This window comes from Bos mutus, chromosome 10 (assembly GCF_027580195.1).
Source record: "Bos mutus isolate GX-2022 chromosome 10, NWIPB_WYAK_1.1, whole genome shotgun sequence".
In the NCBI taxonomy this organism is placed as follows: Eukaryota; Metazoa; Chordata; class Mammalia; order Artiodactyla; family Bovidae; genus Bos; species Bos mutus.
The window spans coordinates 17096928-17114002 of record NC_091626.1 but is presented as its reverse complement, the minus strand read 5'-3'; the positions used below and the strand labels follow the sequence as shown (position 1 = coordinate 17114002).

Genomic DNA, 17075 nt, shown 5'->3' with positions numbered 1-17075 from the left:
ATATAGGTTAAATAAGCAGGGTGACAATATACAGCCTTGACGAACTCCTTTTCCTATTTGGAACCAGTGTGTTGTTCCATGTCCAGTTCTAACTGTTGCTTCCTGACCTGCATAGTTGTGCAAATCTGGTGTAATATGATGAACTGTGAACTTTAGTTTATGATGAACTGTGAGCTTTAGTTTATGACATACTTGAGTAGTGTAAATTTTTGAGGTATTCTCTATAGAATTAGAAGTCTTTCTAGGATTCACAGGATAAAATATTTTCCTTTTGTTATTCATACACAAAGGGTTTCTTAATTAAAGCATTTCATATTTAGTTAAGTACAGGACATACTACAAATATATTTTCTATAGTTATAAAAATAGTTTAATTTTTAATTTTTTTTTTTTTGGTTTTTAATTTTTGAAAGGTAAGGCAAAATTAACAAGTCCTTCTTGATCTCTGAAGTGAAAGTGTAAGTCACTCCATCATGTCTGACTCTTTGTAACCCCATGGACTGCAGCCCTCGAGGCTCATCTGTGTGTGGGATTCTCCAGGCAAGAACATGGGAGTGAGTAGCCAATCTCTTCTCTAGGGGATCTTTCCGACTCAGGGATAAAACCCAGTCTCCTGCATTGCAGACAGATTCTTTACCGTCTGAGCCATCAGCAAAGCCGCTCTTGATCTCTATACAGTTTCAAAAATGAAATATTTGAGGCTTTGCGATAGTCATTACAAGAATCTATTTTATTCCTGGTCACCTCTTTCCCAGGGATGTAGCCCTTTGCCAATACAAAATGGGGCAAGTTCACCTAGAATCCCTATTGGCTGTTGGAGAGCTGTGGGTTCCAGTTCCTGACTCGCCTTCCCCTCAGGCTGTCAAAGGACTGTTCAACCTCTTAGTTCTTTTCTCTCTAACCAGCAAATGCTCCTAGAGAAAAAGTAGCCCTGTATTCCAGGTTCAGCTCTCTGGGCCTCTGTGCTTCCCTGCATACTGTCTTAGTAATTTTTCACTATCATGTTAGCTCACTGATACCTTCAGGCAGATTTCTTATTTTGTATGCTTTTCTGGTTGTCTTCAGATTTGGGGACTGTCCAAATTACGGGGCTCTCCTATTATAGTAGTAATACTTGTCTTGTTTTTAAAAAGAAAAAGTTGATTTTTTAATTGAAAAAGCATATTTCTATAAAGCAGTTTTCCAGATCTCCTTTGCAACTCTGCATACAGTGTAATGGTTGATGTATCTTCTTTCTGAAGCACATCTATTCATAGCACACCCATATTAATAATGCATTGTAGATTTGCTGATTTCTGCCCTCGTAGTGCATCATTGGTATAATGCGAAGTTATTTTGGCGAAAAGAAGTCTTTCCAATTTTGTGAGCTAAGAAGTGAAAACAGGTAGACAAAGAATGAGATCTCCAAAGTTGTTTGAAGATGAAAAACCTTTGCTTGAAGGAAATTACCATTCCTCAAAAAGTTCTCTCAGTGCATTGCATAATATAATTCCCCACTTCAGTGCTGCAGAAAGAATTGATACCCTCAGCCTTATTGCAGTTTAATTCTACTATAAGGAGAACTTATCTGACTTTTAAGAACAGTATATTCTTTTTATCAGAAGTATCTCTCTCTCATTCAAACTGTACACAAACCTGGTTTACTTTACTTAGTGCTTGGTCTCTAGTTTGCATTTATATTCATCATAATGCTAATGGAGGCATAATTGAATATCTGAAAATGAATTTGCAAGGTATCTCTACATTTTGTCTCTAAGCATTCAGTTATTCAAATATTTGAGGGTCTATCATCTGTCTGGTGGGCTTCCCAAGTGGCTCAGTGGTAAAGAACCCACCTGCCAATGCAGAAGACACGGGTTTGATCCCTTGGTTGGAAAGATCCCCTAGAGAAGAAATTGACAACCTACTCCAGTATTCTTGCCTGGTAAATCCCATGGACAGAGGAGCCTGGTGGGCTACGTGGTCCATGGGGTCTCAAAAGAGTCGGACACGACTTAGTGAATAAAAAACAATACATCTGTTTGGTACTTTAATTGGTTCTGGGAATATAATAGGAAGCAGAACAGCCAAGAATCCCTGCTTTCTTAGAGGAGATTAATAGACCATAAAGAAAATAAAATTTGAATTTATATATATTAGGAAATGCATAGTTACATTTAAAATAATGAAAGCAGGGATGAGGGAGCTAGGAGTACTAAGGTTTTAGGGAGTGGGAAAGTATAAAATTTTTAAGTGGTATGGTGAGGGAAGACCCCTACTGCAGGGTATGCTGCCGAGTGTGTCTGTATCCAGGCACCTTGCTGAGCCTTTACCTCCTGGCATCTTCACAGTGGTTACTGTACTTGTTTATGGCCTGAGTTCAACGTCCTTTGCCAATAAGTCTTATTGTATTTACATACAGTATCAGTTCTTAATGCACACAAAGTATTTCTGTGTTTGTTCATTAAGAAAAAGTATTAGATGATCAAAGAAACACTGGGATATTTTATCCTGTATCTTGAATACTTGATGACTTAAAGTTATGTTTTTAAGTAGGCTTTCCTTGCCTTATTAGAAAAAGTGTTCAATTCTGCCTGTTTGTGTGAAATTTCAACCAGTCACACAGATCTCTTGAGTGAAAGGAGGAATTATGTGGTAGTACTTTGGGGGAAGAAGATGATGCCAGATCTTTTGTGGCTTTCAAGTATAGCTTAGCTTGTTTTGAAAACTTTTCTATGCCAGCTTTAATATAATAATTCTAAAGAGATGGATAAGTGTTTTGATCTCTCTTTGGCCTTAGCATTCTGTGGTATCTTCATTTGTTTTGGCAGTTTCCGTATATTTGAAATTAAGTAAAATAATCTGATAGAAAATTTTCAGTGCATTTAAGGTTTAAATACCAGTGCCTCTGCTATTGAAATGATAAACTATAGGGGTAGTGATATAAATATGGATTAAAATGAGTTTTTCAGTAATGTGAAATAAGTTTCTTTTTTTCTTGTATTAAATATGTAGGTGTTTAGTGTAGCCTTTAAAATGCATGTGTGTACGTGTGTGTATGTAGGAGCATTGAATATAAGATGGCATGAATGTAACATTAAAGTTGACCTTGGGTAGTTTCCATGGCGTAACAAAATTTTCTTTTTGTTTAGCTTTCATGTTGTGGCCTCAAAGGGAAATCTTGAGTGTTTGAATGCCATCCTCATACATGGAGTTGATATTACAACCAGTGACACCGCAGGTATGTTTGCCTCCATAGTACAGAGAAGACAAGCGCTGTCCACTGATAACGCTCTCAGTCAGACTTAAATGTGATTTACTGAGCGAAGGCCGTAACTTTGTTTCTAATTAGTTTAGGTATTGTGGGGGAGAGGGCAGTGTAGCAGAAAGCATGACTGAACAGATTAGCAGATGGAGACCTGAAGTCTAGGGTTTGTCTTGGTAGTGTTACAGGATTCTAAAAGAATCTATAGGGGCCATTTAATTTATACTTATGTACTATTCATGGCTCAATGGTAAAGAATCTACCTGCAATCCCAGGAGCCGTAGGAGATGTGGGTTCGATCCCTGGGTCAGGAAGATCCCCTGGAGGAGGGCATGGTGACTCACTCCAGTTTTCTTGCCTGGAGGATTCTATGGACAGAGGAGCCTGGCGGGCTACAGTCCATGGGGTCACAAAGAGTCATGCATGACTGAAGCAACTCACCACACATGCATGTACTATTCAGTATATAAATTCTTGCTGTCCTAAGGCCTTTGGTTAGACTTGTTGGGGAACTAATTGCCTCATAACAGCATCACCAATAGTGATCATAACAAGAATAGATGATGCTTTTTTAACATGATAATAGATGATGCTATTCTGCTAAGCACTTTACATGTACTAATTCATTTTATCCTCACATCAAGCCAATGAGTCTGCAAGGCACTGAGTTGTTAAGTCACATGCCAGGGTCCTTCTGTGTATGAGTCACAGTCAGAGTCGGTGTTCTTAACCATCAGGTCTCATGAGGAGACCTGGTCTGTTTAGCTAGCTATGTTTATAAAAAATTATTTCTTTTAGACAGGCCGCTTGCTTAAACTTCGTCATACCTATGTCTGTCTTTTAAAATACTATAGCATAAGTTTGTTTGCATATCACAGGAAGACTTTAAGTGTTTGAATATAGCTATCACTTTTCTTTAGTGAATGTTTTAATTTTCCATTCACATAGACAATCACTAGAACTTATACTTTGTTACTCAATGAAATATGGGAGTTGACCTAGAGCAGAGAGTTTCCTTAACAACTTTAGTGTTTTATCCTGTGACTTCATATGTGGACAATAAAGCTCTGTTTGGAAATGGAATGCAGGGAGGGAGAGAAAGAGAGACATCACAGATGAGTTAGTGAGGTAAATCTTTACCTAAAGGTACATCAAACTCTTAATTGAAGACCAAACTTTATTTACTTGCCACCTTTGAATGAAGAAAAAACTGTTTATTACACACAGATGCACACACACACACACACACACACGTGTGTGTTTTCCATTGATGCAGAATATTCATTTTTAGAAATTTTGGACTAACCATACCTTTTCAGAACTCATAAAACTTTATATGTGTATTGTGCTGATTCCAACTCCGACATATGTCTTTCTTGTTTTTGTCTGTGTTCTTTCTGCTTTGGATGTTTTGCCTAGTGAACAGTCTGAGTGATTTTTGCCGTCCTTCCTTCAGTGCAAATAAAGCACAAACCCAAAGCATGCCTATAAATGAAGTCGTCTGTCAACTGATTTTGGAAAAATCAATCACATTTTTAAGGGGAATTCACATGTGAAGAAAATAACCCTTATCTTATGTTTAAAATGATCTCTTTTCTAGGAAGGAATGCTCTTCACCTGGCTGCAAAGTATGGGCATGCACTGTGTCTACAAAAACTTCTACAGGTAGTAAAAGTGGTTAATACTTTGACTTTATTACTTGGACTGCAAATAGTAGATGTGTTTTCAATGCATTTTTGGGACTTGAGATCAAAGAAAATAGTAGGCTAGCTTTGACTGTTAGCTTACATAATATTTTTTCCATCGTTTGTGAAAGAATGTGAACAATAAAGAGCAAAAACTCTGAGGGAAGTGAATTGCATAACTCAGTGTATTAAAAATAAACAACAAAGACTTGACCTTCCTGTTGACATTAGCTAGAGATTGGAATTTTCTGTGGTCTGGTATATGACTTGAGATGAAGTGGCACAGCGTAGGATCTGTATGTTTCTGTATAAACACCAGTAAGTCAGACTGTATAATAGCATCATTAGCTAAGCTTGTAATTGGGCAACCACAAAGTTCTATGAACTAGTGGGCTAGATTAAGTTTTTAGTTGAAGAGTCTAGTCACACGTTTCCTTTAACATGTTTGCTGTTGAGTTTCACAGCAGAGCTCATTTGTTTTTTTCTGATTCAATTGTTCAAGTTTTAACCGTTACAGGAAAAAAAAGCAAAACCCAAACAATAGCCGTTTCTATATTCCATGCTATTGTAATGTACCATATGTTTTCCTGTTTGCTGGAATACTGTTAAATTTATAGTATAATGTTATTGTATTTGTCACATGTCAAAATATTTATGACTTGTCTAGTACTCTTTAGAGTTTTTGATAAATGCAGTATTTTTGAGATGCAATAACAGCTGTTCATTTGAATCACGATATTTAATTTGAAAATAAAACTTATTACATGACTAAATTTCTGTGTTTTAACAGTACAATTGTCCCACTGAACATGTAGACCTGCAGGGAAGAACCGCACTTCATGATGCAGGTAAGCAAAGGTTTCAGTTGGACATAAATCTTTGTTAAAATGGCTGGGCATTTAAACTGACTTCAGAGTTTAACATACATATGTTTTTGTAATCCATGGAGAAACAGAATGTTATGAATTTTTTATTTACTCAAGTTTTAAATTGGGTAGATTGTACAGCTTAAAAAGATTCATTCAGACAGTATTTACGGGCCAAGATGCTAGATACTGAGAGTCCAAAGATGAACAAACCATAACCTTGTTCTCAAGGAGCTGTAAATACCATGTGTGTGCTTGGGGACTGGTAGGAGAAATGGAAGAAGGAAGACTTTTTTCTTTCTTAAAAACTGTATTCACCTCATGAACATGTCTGTGCCTCATTTTCCTCATCTACTGAATGAAGTTAATAATGCTACTGCCTTGTGTGTTTAGTCGCTCAGTCGTGTCTGACCCTTTGTGACCCCATGGACTAGCCCACCAGGCTCCTCTGTCCATGGGGATTCTCCAGGCAAGAATACCGGAGTGGGTTGCCAAGCCCTCCTCCAGGCGATCTTCCCAACCCAGGGGTCGAACCCAGGTCTCCCGCATTGCAGGCGGATTCTTTACTGTCTGAGCCACTAGGGAAGCCCAGTAGTGGTTATAACTGAATCATGAATAGTGCCTGGCGTGTAGTAACTTCTCAATTAATGGTGGTGGTGCTTGTTTTGGTTTAGAGGTATCAGTGCTGAATCTGATATCATTGCAGTGTACTCTATTTTAAAAGAGATTTATATTAGTAATTTCAAGGATTTTATTAATATCAAAGTTTATCTGCATTATTCTTTAGGTGTCTTAAAGAAAATGAATGGAAAAAGTTAAATATTTAAGGAGTTTTGGAATGTAAGATAGTCTGACCCCTGGCTGGACTCTTCTAAGACTGAAATTCCTAGTTAAATAGAAGTTCAAAGAAAAGGAGGAAAAAAAAAAAACTGTTTCCTTTCATGTATATGGAATAATGTGGTAGGTAGAGTGGTCCCTTGAAAAATGTATTATACTTCAAATTTCCTTCAAACTTTTATAACTTGATTTTCTTCCTTTAAAAAAATATGTATTTTTATGATAGTTTAATCTCTTACACAGTGCATTTTTTAAAATTTTGGAACAGAGTACTATTATTTGCAAAGAATTTTTACATACATTATCATTTGAGCCTCACAATGACCCTTGTGAGTTTCTGTAGTTTTTTATTTTTATGATAATTTTGTATTGCTACTTGTATAAAAATAATTAAGTAATTAAAAAAAATAAGCCTAGATTCGTATGTAATATACTTATCAGCTTGTGTAGTAATGGAATCACCAGATTTGTTTAAATTTGACACCATAAAATAAATACACTTCATTTCTGTAGCACTAATTTATTGTGCTTGATAGAAATATTAAAATGATTTTGCTGCTTAATGAAGTATGAATTTGTGTCATGTGATATTTGTCTTCTCCTACCACCTGTTCATAGTTATTTTTTAATCCATCCAACCTTATTAATAATCATGTTTTTAAATTATTAAAAATTTTTATTATGGAAAATTTCAAACATAATGTTTAACTATCATATTAAAATACCTTATACTGTTCATCCAATTTAGACAGTTGTGATCATGTGGCCAATCTTGATTTATTTATACCACCACCCATTATTCTACTCTCCTGACATATTTTAAATCAAATCCAAAACATAAACAATTCAGTTTTTATCTTTGAAAGATAATGATTCTATTTTGTAACCTAAATATAATATCATTATCACACTTGGTGTGTTTGAAAATAGTTTCAATATCATCTCAATGTTCAGCTTTCCCCGGTTATTTTTACTTTTTTAAATACCTGAGGTATAATTATTATACAAGAATTTAGATAATTATATACTATAATAATGTATTGCATATTATTAATGACATAATATTGTATAATTTAAAATATATTAAGAGGGCAGAATATTTTGATAAATATTCTCACCAAAAAAAAACCCCTCAAGCCCCAAAAACACATACACACAAAACGACACAAGGAAACTTGTGGAAGTGATCCATATGTTTAGTATCTTGATTGTGGTGATGGTATTACAATGTATGCTTTAGTCCCAACTCATCAAAATGTATACATTAAGTGTGTATAATTTTTTGTATATTATAGATTTTATTATCCTTGTTTTTAAAACTGGTACAAATGTATTCTTTTTAATGGCTGAGTAATACTCCGTTGTGTATATGTACCATAGTTTTCTTATCCATTCATCTGCTGATGGACATCTAGGTTGCTTCCATGTCCTGGCTATTATAAACAGTGCTGCGATGAACATTGGGGTACACGTGTCTCTTTCCCTTCTGGTTTCCTCAGTGTGTATGCCCAGCAGTGGGATTGCTGGATCATAAGGCAGTTCTATTTCCAGTTTTTTAAGGAATCTCCACACAGTTCTCCATAGTGGCTGTACTAGTTTGCATTCCCACCAACAGTGTAAGAGGGTTCCCTTTTCTCCACACCCTCTCCAGCATTTATTACTTGTAGACTTTTGGATCGCAGCCATTCTGACTGGTGTGAAATGGTACCTCATAGTGGTTTTGATTTGCATTTCTCTGATAATGAGTGATGTTGAGCATCTTTTCATGTGTTTGTTAGCCATCTGTATGTCTTCTTTGGAGAAATGTCAATTTAGTTCTTTGGCCCATTTTTTGATTGGGTCATTTATTTTTCTGGAGTTGAGCTGTAGGAGTTGCTTGTATATTTTTGAGATTAGTTGTTTGTCAGTTGCTTCATTTGCTATTATTTTCTCCCATTCTGAAGGCTGTCTTTTCACCTTGCTAATAGTTTCCTTTGATGTGCAGAAGCTTTTAAGGTTAATTAGGTCCCATTTGTTTATTTTTGCTTTTATTTCCAATATTCTGGGAGGTGGGTCATAGAGGATCCTGCTGTGATGTATGTCAGAAAGTGTTTTGCCTATGTTCTCCTCTAGGAGTTTTATAGTTTCTGGTCTTACGTTTAGATCTTTAATCCATTTTGAGTTTATTTTTGTGCCAATACAGTATACTAACGCATATATATGGAATTTAGAAAGATGGTAACAATAACCCTGTGTACGAGACAGCAAAAGAGACACTGATGTATAGAACAGTCTTGTGGACTCTGTGGGAGAGGGAGAGGGTGGGAAGATTTGGGAGAATGGCATTGAAACATGTAAAATATCATGTATGAAACGAGATGCCAGTCCAGGTTCGATGCACGATACTGGATGCTTGGGGCTAGTGCACTGGGACGACCCAGAGGGATGGTGTGGGGAGGGAGGAGGGAGGAGGGTTCAGGGTGGGGAGCACGTGTATACCTGTGGCGGATTCATTTTGATATTTGGCAACACTTATACAATTATGTAAAGTTTAAAAATAAAATAAAATTAAAAAAAAAACTGGTACAACTTAACCAATTGAAATCTAAATATTTATTCATTAGGTATATTGATGAAGTTAGAATGAAGACTGAGTTGATGTAATAAAAGAACTTCAGTACCAGCTGCTTATTAAAAAAATGTTGAGTGGTATATAGGTTAGCACGTGGTTTCAGTGCTTTCATGCACTGAATTCTTTCCATCTTGTTGCTCCACTTTCCTCTGGTATCTTTCTCAGCTACGTCATTGCAGCTGGATTGTAGTCATACCCATGTTCCAGCTAGCAGCAAAGGGAAGGAGAACTGGGGGAGCAAATGCCCGTGATCTAAGGCCCAGATTTGGAAGTGGTAAATAGCCCTTTATTCATAATCCATCAACAAGAGAAAAGTCAGTTGGTGGCCTGCAAAGGAGGCCCGGAAATGTAATCTCTAGATAACTAGTCACGGCCCAGCTGCTCCACTGTAGAAGAAGGGGAGAACAGATTGGTAACAGTCGCCACAGTCCAGCCTTCTGGCCTTCCAAATATTCCCTCAGCCCTACTTCCCACATATAGAACCTTTGCCCCCTCCCCAAGGAGAGGATACATAACCAATCCAGTTACTGAGGCCACCTCAACGTTGGGCTTCTGGGTGCTGTGCTCTTGTTGGCTCTGAAATGGCTCTTCCTGGTGCAACAATTTGTAAACTCAAAGAAAAGAAATCTACTCTTCATAATAGATAGTGATGAAACAAGAACAGGATAAATAAACTAAAGTGTCTTTCAGAAAAGGGAGAACTGGGAAATACACAGCAATCACTAATCAATAGCAGGTATCAAATGCTGCTGAGCAAAACATGCAAAGGCTTTCAGCTGAGGTCTTGGAGTAAATTTCTTGGTTAACTGCCCCATGTGCCCCCCTGGTTCTGTTTCCTGTGAGAAATCCCTTGTCATTGTCATCTGTGGGCCCTAGCGCTGCCATCTCGGAGGTTCTTACTTGTCTATTGTCCTCTAAGACACAGATAAACTAATAAATGCTGGAAGGTATGCCTTCTATAAAGGCAGCTTAAGTGCAGGAAGAGTTATTGGTTTAGCTGCCTGGGCTTTTGGATTTGGGGATAGTATATTCATTCCCTCAAAACCTTGGTAAGTTTCTCGCCTGTTTGTTGCCAGCCACTTTCATATACCAGAAACCATTTATTTTCTAGACATAAAAATTTTAACCCTCCTTTATTTCTTGTCTTTATTTCTAGAGTCATGATTCTCTACCTCATTTTATTTTTTTGGCCAAAATTTAGAACATTTATTTATTTATAAAATGTTCCATATAGTGTAGAACATTAGATTAATTTACAAGGTTTTAAAAAATTGTTATTGGAGTATAGTTGATTTATAGTGTACAAGTGTACAGCAGAGTGAATCAGTTATGTATATTGCCACTCTTTTTTTTTTTTTTTTTTCAGACTTTTTCCCATATAGTCCACTATGGAGTATTAAGTAGAGTTCCCTGTGCTATAGAGTAGGTTCTTATTAGTTATCTATTTTGTGTAGAGTGGTGTGTATATGTTGATTCCAACCTCAGTTTACCCCTCTCCTCCATCCCCTGGTAACGGTCAGTTTGTCCTCTATGTCTGTGTCTCTGCTTCTGTTTTGAAAATAAGTTCATTTGTTCTCTACTTCATTTTAATACTGCTGTCTCAAAGTCATCTGAAATAACAGTCTTGTATAGGAATATAGTATCCTCAATTTGATCTTTATTCCAGGACTGGACCTTTTTTTTCCCCCCCTTTCTTTATTTTCCTTATTGCACAGTCTTTGAGAAAAGTTGTGCCAAGCAATAATTTTAGATCTTGCTGTTTGGTATAGAGAAATAATTGGCTTCCTATACCTGTGAGGTCCCAAATATCTAGGCACTCTGTTTGCTTCCAACAGTGTGCATAACTAATTCTTGCTTAACCTCATCACTTTCTTAAAATCCCTTACTAAAAGCAGTAAGCAGCTGTCAAGATGTACTAAAATTTTGGCTCTTTTCTGTTGCTTCACCTAGAAAGGTTCCATAGTCGCATGGTGTACCTTTTAAATTGGAACACAAGATAAATCTAGCAAATGTTTTGCTACAGCGTGAGAAAAATCACAAGGTTCCTAGCCTGAAATACATTTTACTGACTACCTAGTATCCATCCAGTAAACCGGTGACATATAATTTAGTTATTTGTTTAGTTATTAGCGGCACCTGACTCCCAATAGCAATTTTTGTCTTGATTAGGGACAAGATTCTACCACTGTGACAAAATAACATTGGCTTTAAAAAAAACACAGTTTCTTTCATGTCCCAGCCCTGATGATCAGATTGGCTTGTTCCTCTGCTCCTTATGGTCCTGCAGGGACCCAGATTTCTTCCATTTTGCAGTTCTGCCATTGCCTGGGGTGTTGTCCTCTTTTAAGGCTGAAGCTGGCTGCAGGTATCTGTTTTCCTGCTAACAGGAAAGAGAAAGATTATGGAGGAATGTATAACCACATTTTGCAGCCCTAGCCTCAGAAGGTAGCACACATCCCTCCAGTCAGACTCAACTGGCACTACCTAACTCATGTAGTCTTGCCTGCATGCAGAGGAGACTGGGACCTATGGTCTAGGTGAACCACGCTGTGACCGGCACAGTTATTACCACGGAAGAACGGAGAACAGCTAACATTCTCCATCATAGCACCTCTAATACTGACTTGACTTATGCAGTATGGTATAACTCTCAAGTTTTTTATCCATTACATTTGTTCATTTTTATTTGGACCTGAATGGTTGTTCGTTTCATAATTCTGGAATTAATGTATTTGATTTCAGTTTTATCTTTTTTAAAAGGTTGATGGTATATTTTATATAAAAGATTGCTGGATTAAAGACATCAGAAATGAAAAATTTACTTGATTTTTTTAATGTATGTTTGGTTTTACTTTATTGAATTTTACCAAAAAAAAAAAAAAAAATTAACTTAGTTGTTTTGTACAGATAACCTAATATCAACTCATAAAAATTTGTAAAAACTCATGGGAAGTATAAACACATTTTATGAATTTGACCATTTTTTCCTGATACAAAAATGAACTCCAGTGTCAATCAGAGAAGCATGATGTGACTTTGTAATATAATTTTTAGCAAAATGACCCTGCTTTTTGCATAATTAAGGTCAGACATTGCAGTTTCTGCTTTGAAAAGGGCATGTGAACTGTATGAGTCATACTCTATTAACTGTAGCTCTTCTATTTAAAAAAAAAAAGAAAGGATATGATTCTTTAAAAAAAAAAAAAAACCTCAGCTAATACTTTAAGGGTCCAGTCAGTCATAGCCATATTTTAAAATATACTCTAAATAGAAAATTTAAGTTAGATTTTCATTGTCAGTGTTTACCCTTAGAACAGCAGTATATTCTTATCTTCTATAAGAATGACAGTATTCCTTGGTTCTAATAAATTATACAAAACTTACAAAATGATCTTGTCTAATCCATTTTCAGATAGAAAAATCGATGCTTATAGTGCTAAACTGAGAGTGGAGGATGTAAAGCTTGGTATTCTAGGGATTGAAGAATTTAGGCCTTATATTATAGGGTCTTGCAAAACACCACGTGTTAGCAGCAGATGTTCACCATTTATCATCTTCCTTTGTCCCTCAAAGCTATGGCAGACTGTCCTTCTAGCATACAGCTGCTCTGCGACCATGGGGCCTCGGTGAATGCCAAAGATGTAGTAAGTCACTTTATGTTTACTGTCATTTCAACTCATGGGCTCTAACTTTCACATTTTAGGAGATCTGTTGTCTTAATGCTGTCTTATTTTTTTGTTGCTTAGGATGGGCGGACACCGCTTGTTCTGGCTACCCAGATGTGTAGGCCAACAATATGTCAACTGCTGATAGATAGAGGGGCGGATATTAATTCCAGAGACAAACAAAACAGGTAATTCTTTTATCAAGGTTCCCTAGACACGAGCTGGATGCCCAGTGATCCTGTGACCTGGCCTTTCCACTCCCTGTGGTTCTCCCTTCCTTGGAATTAGCATTCACTACTTATTTTTCTTCAGAATTGGCTGCAGAAGAGGGGAGAGGGAAATAGGGGATGATGAGAGGGTGAACTCGAAATATATGCAATGACTATGGCCTGTGTTTGAGTCAAAGAACTGAAGAAAGAGGAATTATATCCTAGTTATTTTTAACTTTTAAAATAACCTTTAGTGAAATGGGCTCAAATAAGGAAGAAGAATAAAAAGCTACATCTACAATCTACTTCTTCATTAGTGAATCTTTTGAGAGTAAAGGAGTTCTCGGCTGTCCTGGAGATGGACATGTTTCAGTGTAGATTTTCTCAAGCTGTTTTCTCTCCTTTCTACCTGGGCACCATGCCACCTCCGTCTCTGAAACTGAGTTCATTTCTGTACCCCAGTACAGATTCCATTCATTTACTTCTGCATCTGTATTTGATGTTATTTTAATTGATGTACACTAAAAATTTCTGTACCCCAGTACAGATTCCATTCATTTACTTCTGCATCTGTATTTGATGTTATTTTAATTGATGTCCACTAACAATTTCTGTCTGTATTTCTCCCTGTCTTCTTTTCTGGGCTTAGTGTATCATGCTACTTGCTATATTGTAATTCTGATGTTTATAGTCACAGAGTTTCTGACAACAAAGTATCTAAAATATGCCCATTTCACCAGGTGAAGCATTATAATAATTTATGACAAGTTTCTGAGACTTTTATAGATGATTACTAGTAAAATTATTGGTTTCTTTTCAGTTAATTTTATTCTTTTAAACATGTATTCTATTGCTTGCAGTTCACTGGAAGTAGATAAGTATAATAGTCTTTGGATGTCAGATTTTATAGCTCTGATCGTTTTTACTGTTCAGGCATCCCAAAGGAGGAAATTCTTAAGCAGTTAAATCATTAGTGTGATTTTTAAGAAAGTGACTTTTTTATATTACTTTGTTTTTGTGATACTATAATCTGGCTCCAAGCATGGATTAATAAATTTATAAATTATTAAAATATATAAATTATATATATATTTATATAAAATATATAAATATTATATATAAATATATAAATTATAAATTATATAAATTAATAAAATTTGATATAAAAATAAATTTTAGATCAGAGAGGTGTGATCTGGCTGATCCATGTATATAATGTCTTATTTAATAGATCTTATGTTTTTCCAAGTACGTTTGTCTCTTTTTCATTGCTGTGTTGTGCTCAGTCACGTCCGACTCTATGTGACCTGATGGATTGTAGCCCGCCGAGCTCCTCTGTCCATGGAATTCTCCAGGCAAGAACACTGGAGTGGGCAGCCATTCCCTTCTCAGGGGGTCAGGAAGATCCCCAAGGATTGAACCTGGGTCTCCTGCATTGCAGGAGGATTCTTTACCATCTGAGCCACTGTAAACTAAGAGAAGCCCTGCAAACTAAGACACAAGCACATGTTTTTATAAATGCAATGGAGTTAAAATATAAAATAAAAATATGAAGTCAAATCTGTGTGTCTAACAATATAGCTTTTTAAAGTCATATCTGTTCTTTAAGAATGGGGCCTCTGAAAGAGATTTCTGAAATGTTTTTTGGATCCTCCTTATGGTCTTTTATTCTTCCGTCTTCCCTTGTAGGACTGCTCTCATGCTAGGATGCGAGTATGGTTGCAAAGATGCAGTAGAAGTCTTAATCAAAAACGGTGCTGACGTGACCTTGCTGGACGCCCTTGGCCATGACAGTTCTTACTATGCAAGAATTGGTGACAATCTGGACATTCTAACCTTACTGAAGACTGCATCGGAAAATTCCAACAAAGGTACCAGCAGTTTTCTGTCATTAGCAAAGTGCTAGTTAATAAAGCGTGCTAATAAAGAATAGCTTTTTAAGATTTACATGGTAGAGTTACAGTATTTGTAAGGGGCAAAACACTCCTTACCTTAAGCAGTACTGGTTCATCTCCCTCTCTACCTGAGCTGTGCGGGTTTACACTTTAGTCACTCATTTTGAGGCAGTGTGTGTTACATTTACTGTCTAGCTTATCCAGTCAACCCTACTCTACTGTGGAGTAATTAAAGAACTGAAAAGAAAGACCCAAATAAAGGGTTTTACTAATACATATTTTTTGATGAGGGGTGAGGGATTTAAGGTCTTATACTTAAAAAGTTTTAAAGAATCATTGTTTAAACGTGTATATAAAATATTCAACCAAGATTTATTGAATACTTGTGTCAAGTACATTTCTATGCTTATTAAAGAGAAATTGGAAATTACAGAAAAACACAGCAAGTAAAATTAGCCACTCATTCTGCCACTTGCCTGGTAGCTCAGATGGTAAAGCGCCTGCCTACAATATGGGAGACCCGGGTTCAATCCCTGGGTTGGGAAGATCTCCTGGAGAAGGAAATGGCAACCCACTCCAGTATTCTTGCCTGGAAAATCCCATGGATGGAGGAGCCTGGTGGGCTGCAGTCCATGAGGTGGCTAAGAGTTGGACACGACTGAGTGACTTCACTTTCACTTTTCACTTTCATGCATTGGAGAAGGAAATGGCAACCCACTCCAGTGTTCTTGCCTAGAGAATCCTAGGGACGGGGGAGCCTGGTGGGCTGCCGTCTATGGGGTCGCACAGAGTTGGACATGACTGAAGTGACTTAGCAGCAGCAGCAGAATCACTTCCTAGAAATTGAGTCAGGTGGTTTCAGGTTATGCACATTTCTTTAAGCTTTTGATATATATCAACAAGTTGCCTTCTCATTTAGGAGTGTTTTCAATTTTTCATTTTTCACCTCCCTCCCCTCCCTAGCATTGCATATTATCTACATGGATGTTATCATAGGAAAAAAATACTGTACCAATTAGATAGGCAAAAGTGATGTTTCACTATTGTTTAACTGTAAGGTAGTAAGCTATAAAGAAACTTAGAAATTTATTTCTTTAATATTGACTTAATTATATAATTAGGGAATGGAAATCTACCTGAGTTAACCTTCTGTCTCACTGTTCCTCTTTCTCCTCTCTTTCCCTCTCTTTAAATCTTCAGGGAGAGAACTTTGGAAGAAAGGACCATCTTTACAACAGGTTAAAAATTATGTATATTGTACAATTTAAGTGAAGTGCTTAGCAAACCTGGTTAATAGTTATGTTTAACTGTTTTGAGTTTAAATTAATGTTGTTCTCTCTTCTCAGTTAATCATCCCATGTAGAACCTAGGTCATGAGATCCTGAGGCTTTATACAGATACTGTCACTCAGCTTGAGACAGTGGGTCTGAATTACAGTGAATATATCCAGTGGGCAATAAGCAACCTCCTGATCACTGAACATCCAGCACTTTCAAGTGTGAAATGTTGCGCCTTGTTGAGATTCTTTGATGATGAATGTTAGGCTGGCAGACTGTAGACAGCTTCCTATTCTCGCTTAGTAACAGAACCAAATATATCCTGATGTGGGAAAATTCTGTCAGTGCAACAAGAAGTGAAGAAAACAATTCAACAAAGATTATGTATGTGATTTCAATGCCACTGTTAACATTTTGGTTTTCTTTTTTGCTGTGTGTATTTAATTTAATGAGGACTTGACTTTAAAAGGGGCTTCCCTTGTGGCTCAGCTGATAAAGAATCCGCCAGCGATGTGGGAAACCTGGGTTTGATCCCTGGGATTGGAAGATCCCCTGGAGAAGGGAAAGGCTACCCACTCCAGTATTCTGGCCTGGAGAATTCCATGGACTGTATAGTCCATGGAGTCGCAAAGAGTCGGACACAACTGAGCGACTTTCACACTGACTTTTAAAAAAACACAGTACATGAAGTAATTCATCCCTTGCACTAACTTAATTATCAGATCACTACTTAACCCTGGTTTTGTGTCTCAGTAGATGTCTGATTATTTCCCCTGATCTCTGAGT

The 17075-nt window shown here is 36.8% G+C and overlaps 1 protein-coding gene across 4 annotated transcripts in view; it reads left to right on the top strand.

Annotated features, from left to right (window-relative positions):
• Window positions 1-17075, top strand: part of UACA (uveal autoantigen with coiled-coil domains and ankyrin repeats) — an 87121-nt gene that overhangs the window by 48102 nt on the left and 21944 nt on the right. For all 4 annotated transcript variants that reach the window (XM_070377362.1, XM_070377365.1, XM_070377363.1 and 1 more), the window contains exons 3-9: window positions 3132-3220; window positions 4845-4909; window positions 5720-5777; window positions 12817-12887; window positions 12990-13096; window positions 14807-14988; window positions 16213-16250. In XM_070377362.1, the coding sequence (XP_070233463.1) occupies window positions 3132-3220; window positions 4845-4909; window positions 5720-5777; window positions 12817-12887; window positions 12990-13096; window positions 14807-14988; window positions 16213-16250 (610 nt within the window). The remainder of the gene's footprint in view (window positions 1-3131; window positions 3221-4844; window positions 4910-5719; window positions 5778-12816; window positions 12888-12989; window positions 13097-14806; window positions 14989-16212; window positions 16251-17075) is intronic.